The sequence below is a fragment of the Nicotiana attenuata genome, unplaced genomic scaffold (genome assembly GCF_001879085.1).
Source record: "Nicotiana attenuata strain UT unplaced genomic scaffold, NIATTr2, whole genome shotgun sequence".
Classification (NCBI taxonomy): domain Eukaryota; kingdom Viridiplantae; phylum Streptophyta; class Magnoliopsida; order Solanales; family Solanaceae; genus Nicotiana; species Nicotiana attenuata.
Genome location: NW_017676527.1, coordinates 19,004 through 33,446, shown reverse-complemented (window position 1 = coordinate 33,446; position 14,443 = coordinate 19,004). Strand labels below are relative to the sequence as shown.

At 34.4% G+C, this 14,443-nt stretch overlaps 2 protein-coding genes across 2 annotated transcripts; one reads left to right on the top strand and one right to left on the bottom strand.

Annotated features, from left to right (window-relative positions):
• Positions 1–572: 572 nt before the first annotated feature.
• LOC109221060 (oxysterol-binding protein-related protein 1C-like) lies at positions 573–9,494 on the top strand. Its single transcript, XM_019385519.1, has 10 exons — positions 573–1,378; positions 2,362–2,718; positions 4,627–4,726; positions 4,856–5,295; positions 5,939–6,094; positions 6,801–6,968; positions 7,043–7,183; positions 7,502–7,732; positions 7,830–7,943; positions 8,733–9,494. Exons 1-10 carry the CDS (start codon positions 890–892, stop codon positions 8,889–8,891), a joined length of 2,355 nt encoding a protein of 784 aa, XP_019241064.1. The 5' UTR covers positions 573–889; the 3' UTR covers positions 8,892–9,494.
• Positions 9,495–11,195: 1,701 nt separating this feature from the next.
• LOC109221059 (gamma-glutamyl peptidase 3-like) lies at positions 11,196–13,608 on the bottom strand. The gene is made up of 4 exons (XM_019385518.1): positions 12,853–13,608; positions 12,070–12,234; positions 11,645–11,812; positions 11,196–11,524 (listed from the first exon to the last, which is right to left on the bottom strand). The coding sequence occupies exons 1-4, from the start codon at positions 13,174–13,176 to the stop codon at positions 11,396–11,398; spliced, it is 786 nt and encodes a 261-aa protein (XP_019241063.1). The 5' UTR covers positions 13,177–13,608; the 3' UTR covers positions 11,196–11,395.
• Between the last annotated feature and the right edge of the window lie 835 nt (positions 13,609–14,443).

The following is a 14,443-nucleotide window of genomic DNA, read 5'->3' as shown; positions in this document are numbered from 1 at the left end:
AATGAATGAGATCCCTTCATTTCGTGGTAGTATAAAAGGTAAAAGGGGGTTCAATTGAATCCCTTCATTTGAAAATTAGATTGTGCAAGTAGATGAAAATAATTTCTTATAAAACTAAACTATTGAATCCCCATATTATTGGTATTAGCATATTTGCATTATTTGAATTCAATTTTAGGATTCTCAACTACACTATTGTCTCCATTCTTAATTAAGGTCTTGACTTCAGACCTAGAGATTAATCATACAGATATGAATATAAAAAAAAAAAAGAGAAAAAAAAGGAAAAATTATATAATATAGCCGCTTTAAAATATAATAGCTGGCAAAATATATATTTTTTAAATATTAATGTATAATATAACTATAATATACATATATTTTATATATTTGACTAACGAATATAATTATATTTGATTGAATGGTCATATGTGTAACTTGAGCTAGGGGGATAGCACGTACATCCCAATTTGGCCCACATAGATTTCCTCCGTGACTTCAACTAACTAAACCGTGTTTTGAAAAATTCCCTTTCCCAAAAGAAAAAAAGGAAAAAAATAATTCCCTTTCCTTAATCTTTACAAATCTCAGCCGCCGTATCTCCGTTAATCATTCTCCTCTTTCGCCGCCGTCACTGCCGCCGTCTTCTCCCCCTTTATCCCCATTCATACACACATTTTCGTGCCTTTTTAGGAGCAATAATAATATTTTTTTTGTATTACGAAAATGATGAGAGTAATTATCTTTGAATATATCCAAATTATATTTCAAAGCTCCGATTTTCGCGGGAAAAACCGACACTTCAACAAATTCAGATAAATCCACAATTTTCTCCTTAGGAAGAATTACAGTGAAAAAAAATTCAATAATAATCTCAAAAGCAAAAAAAATGCATTCTCTTTGTTGTAACACCGACGTAGCTGATCAGAACACGGCGGCAGCAATGCCGGCGACTACATCCTCTCCCTCAAATAATATACCACTAGCCAAATTCCTCGATATGCAACCGCCGCGATCACCTCCTTTCAATAACGGTGAAACCGAATTCTCCGGCGATCAACTCCGCCCGTCCAGCACGACGTCGTCGGAATTTCATTCGGCGAGGATGAATGATATCAATGTAGGCAATGGCATTTCGGGAATTTTATATAAATGGGTGAATTACGGAAGAGGATGGAGGCCGCGGTGGTTTGTTTTACACGACGGCGTTCTTTCGTATTACAAAATTCATGGACGGCATAAGATTGTGACGAATTTAGAAACGGAAAAAGGATCGATGATCGTTGGGCAAAAGTCATTTCGGAGGATAAATACTTCGCCGATGAGCAGCTCTTCACGATCTCACCGGCGAAAACCGTTTGGAGAAATCCACCTCAAGGTATTTAATTATATTTCCTTGATATGATGCTTTTTTGGAGAAATATTTAAGTTGTAATTAAATCATATAAGTTATTACTATGTTTATCTTATTTAATCTGATGTTGTTAGAATAATAATGATAGTTTATGAGGACATTTTGAGTTAAATTTTGCCCTCGAGGCTTTGGTCAAGTGGTAAGAGCGTCGTGCATAATGTATGGGTTAGACGGACGTCACGAGTTTGAACTTTGCGTCACACAAAAGCTTGGTATTTAGGTGAAGATGGGTAGAGTGACGAGCTCAGAATTTACTGAGTTACGAACCTAGATACATTGGCCCTCGGAGATTTCTCCGTTATCAAAAAAAAGGTTTTGAGTTAAATTATATGTTAGGAAGGACAAGGAAAATGGTTAATTAAAATGTCTTTGTGGCAAAAATTAGCTGTTCAACTTCCTGTTTTCCTCTACATTTATCCATATTCTTTATGTTTTAACTTTCAAAGGATATTTTGGCACCTACTACCTTCGACACAATGTTCAAATTTTTCTTAAAAAGTCAAATTTATCTTCAGGTGTAGAGTCATTTTTATCCAACATAAGTAAATTTTCAACTGTTACCTTAATAATTTGTTTCCAGATCAAACTAGAGAACTAAGTTGAACAAAGGGAGTCACTTAATTAAGTAGTGTATTGGTAGAATCTTCACATTACTGTTTAAAGTTAAATAGTTGAAAGGGTTTGAATTTTAGAAAATTTATCTTAGGGAACGTCAAAAATAAAAGTGTCATATAAATTGAGACAAAGGGAGTACATTTTGGGCGCACGTATCAAATGTGCCCTAGTGGTTAATAGCGGAATTCCTATTTGTAGAAGCTGTGCTGTTTCTGTATTTTTGTTAGTGTGCCATATAGAAGATCAACTTGTAACATGGATGTTTGTTTTGTTTGTCCAATTGCTTTGATTTCGGAGTTGGATATTCTACTAACCGGTTAGTGTTTTTATAGGTCTCATCAGTAAGGGAAAGTCGATCAGATGACCGAAGGTTTTCTATAAATACTGGCACAAAGAGGCTGCATTTGAAGGCAGAAACAAGGGAGGATCGACATACTTGGTTGGAGGCATTGGTTGCGGCCAAGAAGATGTTTCCAACAAGCGATCCTGTTCTTGAGACTCAAATGAATGAGAATGTGGTTGTATCAACTGAAAAGTTGAGGCAACGACTCTTGGAGGATGGTGTAAGTGAGGTTGTGATTCGGGACAGCGAGCAGATTATGAGGAATGAATTTGTAGCATTGCATAGTCATCTACTGCAGCTAAAGCGGAAGCAGATGCGACTGCTCGACAAATTGGGACAGTTGGAGGTATGACCTGCTAGAAAATGACATGATTTTGCTATTGCGGTTGCAACTTCCACTTGACCATATCATACATTTTGCCTTTATAAAATAACACTTATGGACTCAAATGTTATAGAATGAAGTTCTACAGTTATCAAAAGGCTTAAGAAGATGAGATATACTAAGCAGCTCTTAGTCACACTAGTGATTCTCATAATAAAGAATAGCCTACAAGGAAAGCTCTTTATTGAAAAAAATCTTAACTAGTAGCACTACAGAGCAAAAATCATTTATTTGAAGAGTCTCGTCAATGAGAAAATAGTTTCAAACATAGATTGAATTCTATTTCGGTCTACACCAAAGTGGACGACTTCAATTTGGCTTGAAGAGTTGTATAAACACTAGTGCTTCTCATAAAAGAGTAAAGCTTAAAACAAATGCACTTTAGGAAAAAAATCTAAATACTAGCAAATAGAGCATAAATCATTCACTTGAAGAGTAATACACCTCGAATTTCCATTTTAGTGTGAAATCGAAAAGGAAACTTCAATTTCATACGAAGAGTCTAGTTGATGAGAGAAACTTCAATTTCAAACAAAGAGTCTAGTTGATGAGAGATAAACTTGCATTTACACTCAATGGAATTGAACTAGTCTTAGGAGTTTCTTTCTTGACTCTACAGCATATTGTAAGAAATTTCTCTGCTTCTACTCTTATTGAGTCTCCATTCTAGCTAACTAAGCTACCTAACTGATGAATGTGGTTCATGGTCGATTTCGCCTTAATAATAAAGCTGGTGATCATCAATTAGTGGGCTTTCTTTGAAGTGGACTATTATTACATGCTAGATGGAAAGAATGAAATAAACATTTCTGCAGCTGTTGATGGGCTTGAAGTGCAACAAGATGGCCCTACCTATTTAGTACAGATTCTTCACGAGAGTTTTGTTTCGGAGTAACATTAAGAAGAGCACTTTGAAGTTCCAAGCAGTGCCAATTCTGGTTATGATGGTACAATCAGATTATCACTACAAGAAGAAGCTTTTGTTATCTTCAACTTCAGGAGCTGATTGGAGTACTTACACTGTTAGTTCTTTTAATAGAACGGAATAGAAAGAAGAAAATTGCATAGTGTAGATATATCTTCTATTTTTCGGGGTCATAATTAGGGGAAAAATTAGAACAGAACGGGAAGACAGGAGTGAATCTTGACTTTAAAATGAAATATATTGTAGTGGCTGGAAAAGTTAGACAGAGGAAAAATGAGAAACCAGCTGAAGGAGAGGAGAGGAAGTGGAAAGTGTATGACTTTTTATTTGCCAAGGCAGGAGTAACATCCTTCTATAATGGACTAAAAGTTACTAACAATTTAAAGCTTGTCCGAATATGTCGTTGTATTGCATGAGAAATCATCAGGTGCCAGATTTGCTTCTTTCTCTTCAGCAAAATGGAAATGCTTTTCTCTGTCTAATAAAATGAAAAATCATGATTAAGAAGTTATTTGGAACGTATCAGCATTTTTATGACTTACGAGAGTTTCGGCTGAATAATGTCTGCTTTTGGTGTGTACTACTACTGAATTTAGGTAAAGAAAGGTTTCTATGCATTTGACGTACTACTGGAATTACTAAGCATCAGATCTCAGATAAGCAATACGAGCGCATATCTTCTCTCTTTACTACCCAAAATGGTTCTGCTTCTATGTTTTCAGTAATGCCAGTTGAACTTATTTTTTTATTTGATTTACTTGCTGAATCCCGACGTTGGTGTCAATCTGAAAGCCATTACGACTTCTTATGATATTGAATTTAGGTTGTAGTTGAGAGACTTACAGTTTGTTTGTTGAATTCTGCTTAGTTGAACCTCAGAGTCACATATGAGACTCATGTGCTTTATGATACACTAAAACTGCTCTTATTCTGCCCACCCACAGACAGAAAAAGTCGACCTCGAGAACACTCTCATTGATGAGGGTCACAGACAAGCAAAAGATTGTCAAACTTCTTCTGAAGTATCCCTGGATAAATTCCGAGGTATGCATAGTTAGACGTCTTTTCTCATTGCTGCAGTGCAACTGTTTGAACTTCACTAATTGTATTTTTCAATTTGTATCTCTTATCATTTGGAGAAATTTTACTTACTAAATTTCTTTCTTCTGGTAGTATTTCTAGGAGGAAGTGTAAGTGGATCAGACAACGAAGAGGAGGAAAGTGATGATGATGTAGATGCTGATAACTTATTTTTTGATGCTAAAGATTTTCTTTCTTCGAGTTCCACAAGAAGCACAGATTCTGATGATGGAAGATCATCATTTGATTCTGCGGTCATAGAGTTTCAGCCTTCTGAGGATGGTCTTAGTTCTGGTACTAGATTTGCCACATCTGACTATCCTTATGTTAAGCGGAGAAAGAAATTGCCAGAACCATTTCAGAAGGAAAAGGGAGTAAGCCTTTGGTCAATGATCAAAGATAACATCGGCAAGGATCTAACTAAAGTTTGTCTACCAGTGTTCTTCAATGAGCCACTCTCGTCTTTGCAGAGATGTTTTGAAGATTTTGAATACTCTTACCTTCTTGACCAAGCTTATGCATGGGGAAAAACGGTAATCATTTTGTGCGATTTTTATCTCTATGTTTATCTTTCTTCGTTGTTTCTATGCATTTATTATACATCATATATTCCTTGTTATATTTGGCAGTATCCCGTTAAAAATTCATCCAACCTAATGCTTGCAGCTCAAAGGATTAATAAAATGTTGGGAAACTTGTAATTTATGAAATTTAATTGAGTTGTCTTCTTTTCCCCTTAGTTTGAGGATCCCCATATTTCAGTTGGCATATTCGGAATGATCGCTTATATCCTCTCATTCTAGCCTTTCTATTGCTGTGCTTTATTTAGGAAGAATCGGAATGCTTAGTGATAGATGACAATATTAACAAAAAGTATTCATCTTTTGTAAATTTAAAATTGAACATGTGGAAAAGTATACTCGCTGATGCCTGCAATTAGTAGAAAGATAAAAGGTATTTGACACTTTTTCTCTTAAAGTACTTTTCTATTTTCCAATCATTAGATTGGAAATCGGGAACCTATTAACTCGTAATCAGAGGATAATTAATTAGGCAGTACTCTGTGGCTGTAAATACTTTTTTCTTTTCGAGTCTCTGTCACCTGTGATGCATGTCATAGTTTGCCATCTTTTCCAATATGAAAATGTAACCACTTTTGTTAGCAAAACTTTGTAGGGAAATAGCATTATGAGGATTCTTAGCGTTGCTGCATTTGCTGCATCTGGATATGCTTCGACCGATGGAAGAATTTACAAGCCATTTAATCCGTTACTAGGAGAGACATATGAAGCTGATTACCCAGACAAGGGAGTACGTTTCATCTCAGAAAAGGTACTCTTAAAAGTAGCTGGTTTTAAATGGTCCCCTTTTACTTACAGAGATCATTGTCTTTTGCTTATATTCTCCAAATATGGACTTACTATACACATGTAGAAACATGCAACGGGCTAAAAGGATGTCTTTTCTTGATGCAAACATCATCTTCTGAATGTTAGCTGAAGTATTTATATATTTCATTTTACTATCAAATTGTAGCATTCAATTCCTGATAGTTTTCCGAGGATTAAAAAAAATTTCTTCCCAAGTTTGTCTGTAATTTTTCTCCTCATTTTTGCCTCCAGCGGCACCTTTGGCATTTTGCTTTTTATATCATTTTGAGGTAGTGTCTAACAGATATGTCAAAGCTGAGGTGTGCATATAAGGCAAAAGATAGGACTAGAGTTGAAGCAAAGAGTATGATCGGAAATTAGAAGAGCCAAAGAATTAGAGGAAGAAAAGAGGAATAAAATGGAAATTTTTTCTGACAAGTCCATATTTTATTCATATTTGGTAAGAGTACAAGGCAAATAGAACTATTATTTTTATACCATTCTCAAATATCAATGTTCATTATTACATGAATTAGCAATATAAACGTTTGTTTATTTCCCTTTTGCGGCTATCAGTTAATCATTTTGATGAAATTAATGGCACAAGGGAATAGATTGGCATTTTTTCCTTTTCTGATGTGTTATAAAGTATTTTTCTGTTGATATAGGTTAGTCATCACCCCATGATTCTTGCATGCCACTGTGCTGGTCGAGGTTGGAAATTTTGGGGAGATACGAATTTAAAAAGTAAATTCTGGGGTCGATCAATTCAACTTGACCCTGTTGGTGTCCTTACCTTGGAGTTCGATGATGGTGAAGTTTTTCAGTGGAACAAGGTATGTGCATTATACTGAAAAGACTGCAACTCCTTTTGTCACGCTTGCTGAACTGTTAAACTGAATTATATCAGGTTACGACTTCCATCTACAACATCATTATAGGAAAACTCTATTGTGACCATTATGGTACGATGTATATACGAGGGAATCGAGATTACTCCTGCAAGCTAAAATTTAAGGAGCAGTCTATTGTGGAAAGGAATCCTCACCAGGTGCAGCATCTCCACTTTATTAGTGCTTGTGTTCTTCCCACACTATTGCACTCAATTCAATAAGTGCTCCAGTGATCTTCTTCAGGACAGCGATATCTGAAGGTTATAATTAGGGAATGTTTATATTTGTGAATGAATGGAGAATTTAAGTTTTACCTCCGGCTCTTAGAGGACATATTATTGCCATGATTTGAAATGTAATGTGCGGATAGTCTATTGGAAAAATTGAGCTCGTTAGTTGCTCTCAAATGGATTATGTTGTTCAAAAAAGGATGGTTAAGGCTCCATTAATCATCACATATCAAACTGTTTTTGCAGGTACATGGAGTCATACATGACAAGAGTGGAAAAAGAGCGGCAACAATATCTGGAAAATGGGATGAGAGTTTGCATTACTCCATGGGCGATAGTTTGTCAGAAGATATAGGGCAAGATTCTGAATCGAAGTCACATTTGCTTTGGAAGCGGAGCAAACCATCAAATTACCAAACAAAGTACAACTTTACGCGTTTTGCGATCACCCTGAATGAGATCTCCCCTGAGCTTAAGGTAAGGGAATATTATAATATATAGTCATTTTTTGCGTCCTGGACATCCATATCTTTCAAATGTATTCTAATATCTGTACTTTTGTCTCTGCAAACAGCAAAAATTGCCACCAACAGATTCAAGGCTGAGACCTGATCAAAGGTTTCTTGAAAATGGAGAATATGACATGGCTGATTCAGAAAAGTTGCGGTTAGAACAGAGGCAACGTGAGGTGATACAAATAGTTATTTTCTTCAATATTAACATTCTAATAAGCATGTTTAGGCTTTGGGTCTTGTCAGATATCAGTTGTAATTACCAGTTTAGCGTTTAATATGAGTATTATCTTGATTTATAATGGTAACAAGGTAATTAGCATGCTTAAAACCTGGTTATATTTATGAGGCATCCAACTGAATTAGAATTTACTCACTTAATATTCTATGGATGTACAATATCAAACTTGGAGGAACTTACTAACTCTTGAACTAGGATCATTCCTTTTATATGTTTGCCTCACATCTAAGTCAGAAAAGCATCTTTTACTCAAAAATTAGTTTACTAACGAACATCATCATTTGCGTTACAATTTTTCCCTATTCTGTATAATAATGCATGTTTGTATCTCTAAATCTTTAGGCAATTACTGTTTCTTGTTGTTGGAATACTGAGATAGTAATCAGACCTAGTGAAAAATAGGGCATAAAAGAAGAAAAGATCTACACAGACGATATGTATTAGTTGGGGTTAAGCTTTAGTCATGATAGTATGTTTAGTATCAATCCAATTTTTGCTAGTAGTAGAAAATATTGAGAAATCTTTGTGCTAGAGGTACTTTTTCCTTTTCCCCAGAGTTTCTTGTTTTTTTTTTTTATTTTAAAAAAATTGTTTTATACAATATTGGACCGGATGAGCCTAAATAAATGGATTATTCATATAGCCGACCCCAACTTTCTTAGGATTGAAGCGTCGTTGTTGTTGTTGTAGTATTGAGATGGTAATCAAGATTTTGTGTATGCAGGCAACAAAGATGCAGGAAAGAGGCTGGAAACCAAGGTGGTTTGCAAAACCAAAAGGTAGTGATACATATCAATATAAAGGAGGATATTGGGAAGCTAGAGAAACTGGTAAATGGGAATCATGTCCAGATATTTTTGGTGAAATATCTCAAGAGATTTGACTCCCTATTTCTTTCTTATGAACATCTTCTTGGTCCTTATTCTCATTGTTTTATGCACTGAACAAACAAAATGGAATTGGAACTGTACATGAAAACTAAAACCACAAAATGAGAGAGAAAGAAGAAAAAGCCCATTTTCGCTTTCTTTTGGTCGTTTTCTTTCTCTCCAAAGTCTTTTTTTGTTTCCCAATTCCATACTCTGTCCCTTTTTAATGACGATGTTGTCGGGGCCAGCTTGCATGCGCCTCGCTAATGGGAAGAAATTACCTAGTGTTTTTTGTCTATACTTGGATTTGAACCTACGACTATGATTCTCTTCCAGCTCATTGACCACTAAGCGCAAATCTTCCTCAAATTCCCAATGGAGTATTGTTTGATTCTAGGACTGGTAAAAGATTACACATTCACAATATGCAAAAATATGCAATTCTTTTGATTATACATACTTGACCATTCTTATTAGAATTGTATTGTACAACAATCTCGAATCAATCTTGTCCATTTTTGTAATGGCAACATTAGTTTATTTATCTAGTAGTTTTTAGCTCTTTCATGTACATTGTAGCTTAGTGATGCCTAAAAAGATCAGCAATTTTCTCATTACTGATACTTCCTTTTATAATCTCTTGATATCTTGAGTAACTCCACATCTTTTGGAGTGTCCCCAATTCCACACATCAACTCCACATACGTACTCAGCCTGTTCAAGTGTGGCGTCTCGGCCTGCAGCAACGGCCTCATATACAGAGGCGGATCTAGAATTTAAACTTAATGGGTTCAATCTTGCATTGAATTCATTGTATTGCTAAAATTATGCATTCAGATCTAACATTTCTTAAGATTTTAGTAGGTTTTTACATATGTTTCTCTACTCTATATTGAATGTTTTGGGTTCAGATGAACTCGTTGACAATAGGCGACATCGACCTTTGCTCATATGCTACTAAGTTTCTCAATATAACTTCAAAATTAGCATTCAAAGTGATTTTAGGAAGATAAAACACGCGTTGATGATCACCTTCTTCTTCTTCTTCCTCCTCCTCCTCCTCCTCGACGAAGTTAATATCCTTGATACCTCCTTCTTTCAGCTTGAAATTTAATTTCGCGATTTTGTTGAGTTCTGTGATTGATAAAATTTCAATCTCTTCTATTAAAAGCTTCTTTTCATCTTGATCTTTCTGGACTTAACCTTTGATGTGATCCCATGGCAAATTGGTCATGAAACTAACATGTTTCGATAAAAATAGTATGATTTGTGGTCATTTCGTATTTATGAGTTTCGAAAGATACATGTTTTAAAACAATATTTATTCTCTTTTTTAATAGAAAGCATGAATAAAAAATTTCAACAAGAATATTTATCTTCTTTTTAAATTTTTGAAAAATAAATATGTTAAATCTTTTTATTTGTAATTTTAATTTATCTTTTAATCATTATATTTTAATATATGTAGTTACATATATACCTCATCTAGGGAGAAAGTATAAGATTTCCATAGTATAGGGGTGTAGTGTTTCATTTAGAAAATTAGAGAGTGCATATGAAACTGAGTCATATTATACTATAGGAGCTTTTGTGTAATTAACCACATTGGAATAAGTCTGACAAAGAAGGAGAACATTGGCGTAACTGATAAAGTTGCTACCATGTGACCAGGAGGTCAGGGGTTTGGGCCGTGTAAACAGCCTCTTGCAGAAATGCAGAGTAAGGCCGTGTACAATCGATCCTTGTGATTCGGTCTTTTTCCGAACTTCGCACATAGCAGAAGCTTTAGTGCACCAGACTGCCCTTAAAATAAGTCCGACAAAATTTCTCTTATATTATTTTAAAGAGACCATTCCCACTTTTGGCACTAGTGTTTCGAACTATATATAGAAAGGGAAAGTAATGGAGAAAAGAAAGAAAGTCAAATTTTAGTGATATACTAAGAAAGATGACAGTCAAGGAATTTCATTAAAGTCAAATCCTCTCAAGTCTTCTTAGAACAGTTCGTCAATTTTCAGTATGTTGAAACAAATGGAATTTCTGGGAAATTTGAGCTGCAAATTTTGACCAATTCATACAATAAATTAAACTATACCTTTTCTTTTCTTACGTATTATTACTTATGCATGAACTCAAAACCTGTATATGTATTAAGAATTTTATTAAATATTTATAAATATTTGACTGTTAACACAACTATTATTGCATATTAACTAAAGATTGTTATAAGAAACCAATAAACTTCAAATCATGAATCCGCCTCTGCATGATATATAACGCTACCTCTCCATCAAGAGAAATAAAACAAAACGTGCTAATTAAAATATGACTACTATTATTCCCATTAATACCTATTTATAAAGGAGAGAACATATTCATCCAAGAGAGACATATTTGTGGTATCCATTGTTTGAGAAGTGAATATTTGGATATTGAGTATTACACCTGGTTATTTCGATCATAACATGAGAATAGTCGATACATAAACATAAAAGCAAGAGAACTCGAGCTCTGAAGATCATATTTTGCCAGGAATATTGATAAATTCCAACTCTCTTTTGAGGAATTTTTTGCAAATCCTTTCCAAACATTTCCTATCTGGCTCAGCTTTATAAAGCTTAGATTTTGCATCTTCTGCAAATCCACTCTGTATATATAAAGAAAAAAAATACAAAATTGATGAGAAAGAGAAAACATGAAATAGTAACAAAACCATGAAATAAAAGATATATAGTTAAAAAAAATTATTCTAATTAATTTAATTTACCTCAATGCAACCATTGGAAAGGAGACGATCAATGAGATTAAAGAGTATATCTTTGGTATATTCAGGGTGGCCTTGAATGCCTAATATATGATCTCCCATTGTGAACATTTCCACATTAGTCTTTTCTGAAACTGCTACTATTTCTGCTCCCTTTGGCACCTCCCACACCTATTCATAATAAATTAAAGAAACGTGGCAAGCAACGTGTCATAACGCGATATTAGAAATTTGACCTTCTGGTCATTTGTATTTTCGAGCAATTCACACTTAGTTCAATCGTTATATTATCGTAACAAAAATAGTTTTGACTTAATTATTACAGTAGGTAAAGTTCAGTGATCGTACGTGAAACTGATCCTGCTCCGGCAATAGGCTAGAACCCTAGAGCAAATATGATTTCACAATAGAAATAAAGAGATATATACCTCATCTTGGTGACACTCAATGATTGAAAGTGTAGGTGGGATTTCCTCCAAATCACTAAGGAAGCTATGTGTAGAGAAGTTCTTCACAATGCTTAATTTCCTTAGTCCAATATCCCAACCATTGCAAGCCTTTCCAACTTTTCCTCCCAAAGCTCTACATAGAACCTATAAATATGAAAATTGAGTATACATGTTATTAGATATCCAAAATTCTCTCTTAATTTGGTCAAAAGCAAAAGTCTTCCTTATAGAGCAACATACAAGTACTTTTTATTAAATTGCTTCTATTAAGGAGCGCTTGGCCCCATAATGTAAGACTTTTCAGCGCGAATCAAAATTTAGTCGCGCCCAATTCACGTACCGAATATCGAGTGAAAACCCCAAAAAAGCATACCTTTTTTTGTGTTGAGAGATGCAAGTACTTTAGCAAGTGCAATGTGGTCCTTTGCACTTTGGTATTTGTACTTTACCCAACTTGTTGGATGATTTTATTTATTCCTAGAAAATATTATCACTATTCATTTCCAATGTGTTGGAGAAGGACTTTTTGCTATTTTTTACATGGATTTAATACACTCACTATGTAAAAAGATTTTATCTTGGTAATGAATTTTAGCTTATTGTATCAGTAGGTTACCTGTCTTATTTTTCAAATTACTAATCACACTTATTATAAATGGTTACATGCAGTTATCTTTTAAGCGACTTGATATCGTTAAACTTTACTTATACTATTTTTACGCCGTCAGTGTGTATAGTAGTAGTTACACTCTTTTGACATACCTGGTGGCCAAAGCAAATGCCAAGAACTTTCTTTTGCATAAAAAACAAAGTTTGTAAGAGAATGCAAAGCTTAAGAATCCAATGCTCATTTCCATAGGCATCAAAAGGACTTCCACTAACTACAAATCCTTCATAATTTTGAAGCTCAGCCATATCTGGAAATTCACCTTCAACTACTCTAAATAAATCCCATTTCTCTCCTTCTTCACCTAAAGCTTCCAAAAATACATTAAAATATCCTCCATATACTTTCTTCACATAATCTGAATCCTTTGCAGCTAATAACAAAGCATATTTCTTAATCTTCTCCCCTTCAATCTTCATTCTCAAAGAGCCTAAAGCGGGGAGTCTCAGTACTGAAAGACGTAACTTCAGGAGTTTTTCTGTAAGGAAAGTAGCTTATCTTAACTACTCGACTGAAGTCTCAATTCTGAAAGACGTAACTTCAGGTGTTTTTCTGTAAGGAGAGTAGCTTGTTTCAACTACTTGACTGGAGTTTCAGTACTGAAAGACGTAACTACAGGAGTTTTTTTTGAAAGAATAGTAAGGCGCACTAAAATGGGGAGTTAAGGAGTTTTTACTATACCGTGATATGCGCCAATAAAACCACAAAAGCCTTTGTGGTATATAGATGGTAATCACTATGTGAGTGTGTGAAAATGAGAGACGAGAGAATAATGGATTCTTGGCTTATCTTTGGAATCAAGACAATTCTATTTTATGTTTGAGAGAGTAGATAAATGATGTATTTATAGAAGGAAAAAAAAGAGGATTCCAATTGTGTTTTTAGTCATATCACATATGACATATATCTACGCGTTTTGATATCGTTACTTGAATAAGTAAAGGAATTAATAATTAATAATTAATAATTAACAAATAGAAGCATTATTAAATACACTAGTAAACATGCATGGTTTCGAGGAACTATACAAGAACTAAAATAAAAGATGAATTCGAGGTCGAAGGTTTCTTCACTAAAGTTTCTTGCAATTTTTTATTTTAATCTATTTGATTAATTTTATCTTAAAAAAATATACTGCAGAATTTGTTCCCTGGACTGAGTCTTTTCTTTTTTTTGGGGTGAGGGTGGGGTGGGAGGGTGGGGGGGGGGGGGTGTCAAGGGTCATGTTGACCAAAAACACCTAAATAATCCATCAAGTAGATGTGTATATCGAAAGAAGCTCGATATTGTCCTTGCACGCCTAGGATTGGACATCTGATATGTATGGATAATATAACATATGGCTTAACACCGGGTAAACCAAAAATAAAGATGAGTCTGACTCTGATACATGTTAAGAAAACTGATCTTGAACCTTATTTAATCCCAAAAGTTAGCTTATGGGTTATGATTACTCGAGAATCATATAAAGAGACAACAACTCAATCTCTTAATCAATATGAGACGCTTAACAATAAAAATACTGACTGTTAATTAGTGATTGTCAAGTAAGATATTAGAAACAAAAAGGGATTGCTCAATTGCTGAAATATTTATGCTTTCAACATATACGAATTGCTGTTATTAAAAATTTAAGGTTATTAAAAACTTAATATCCACTTTTATTTATCATATTTTTATTTTCAA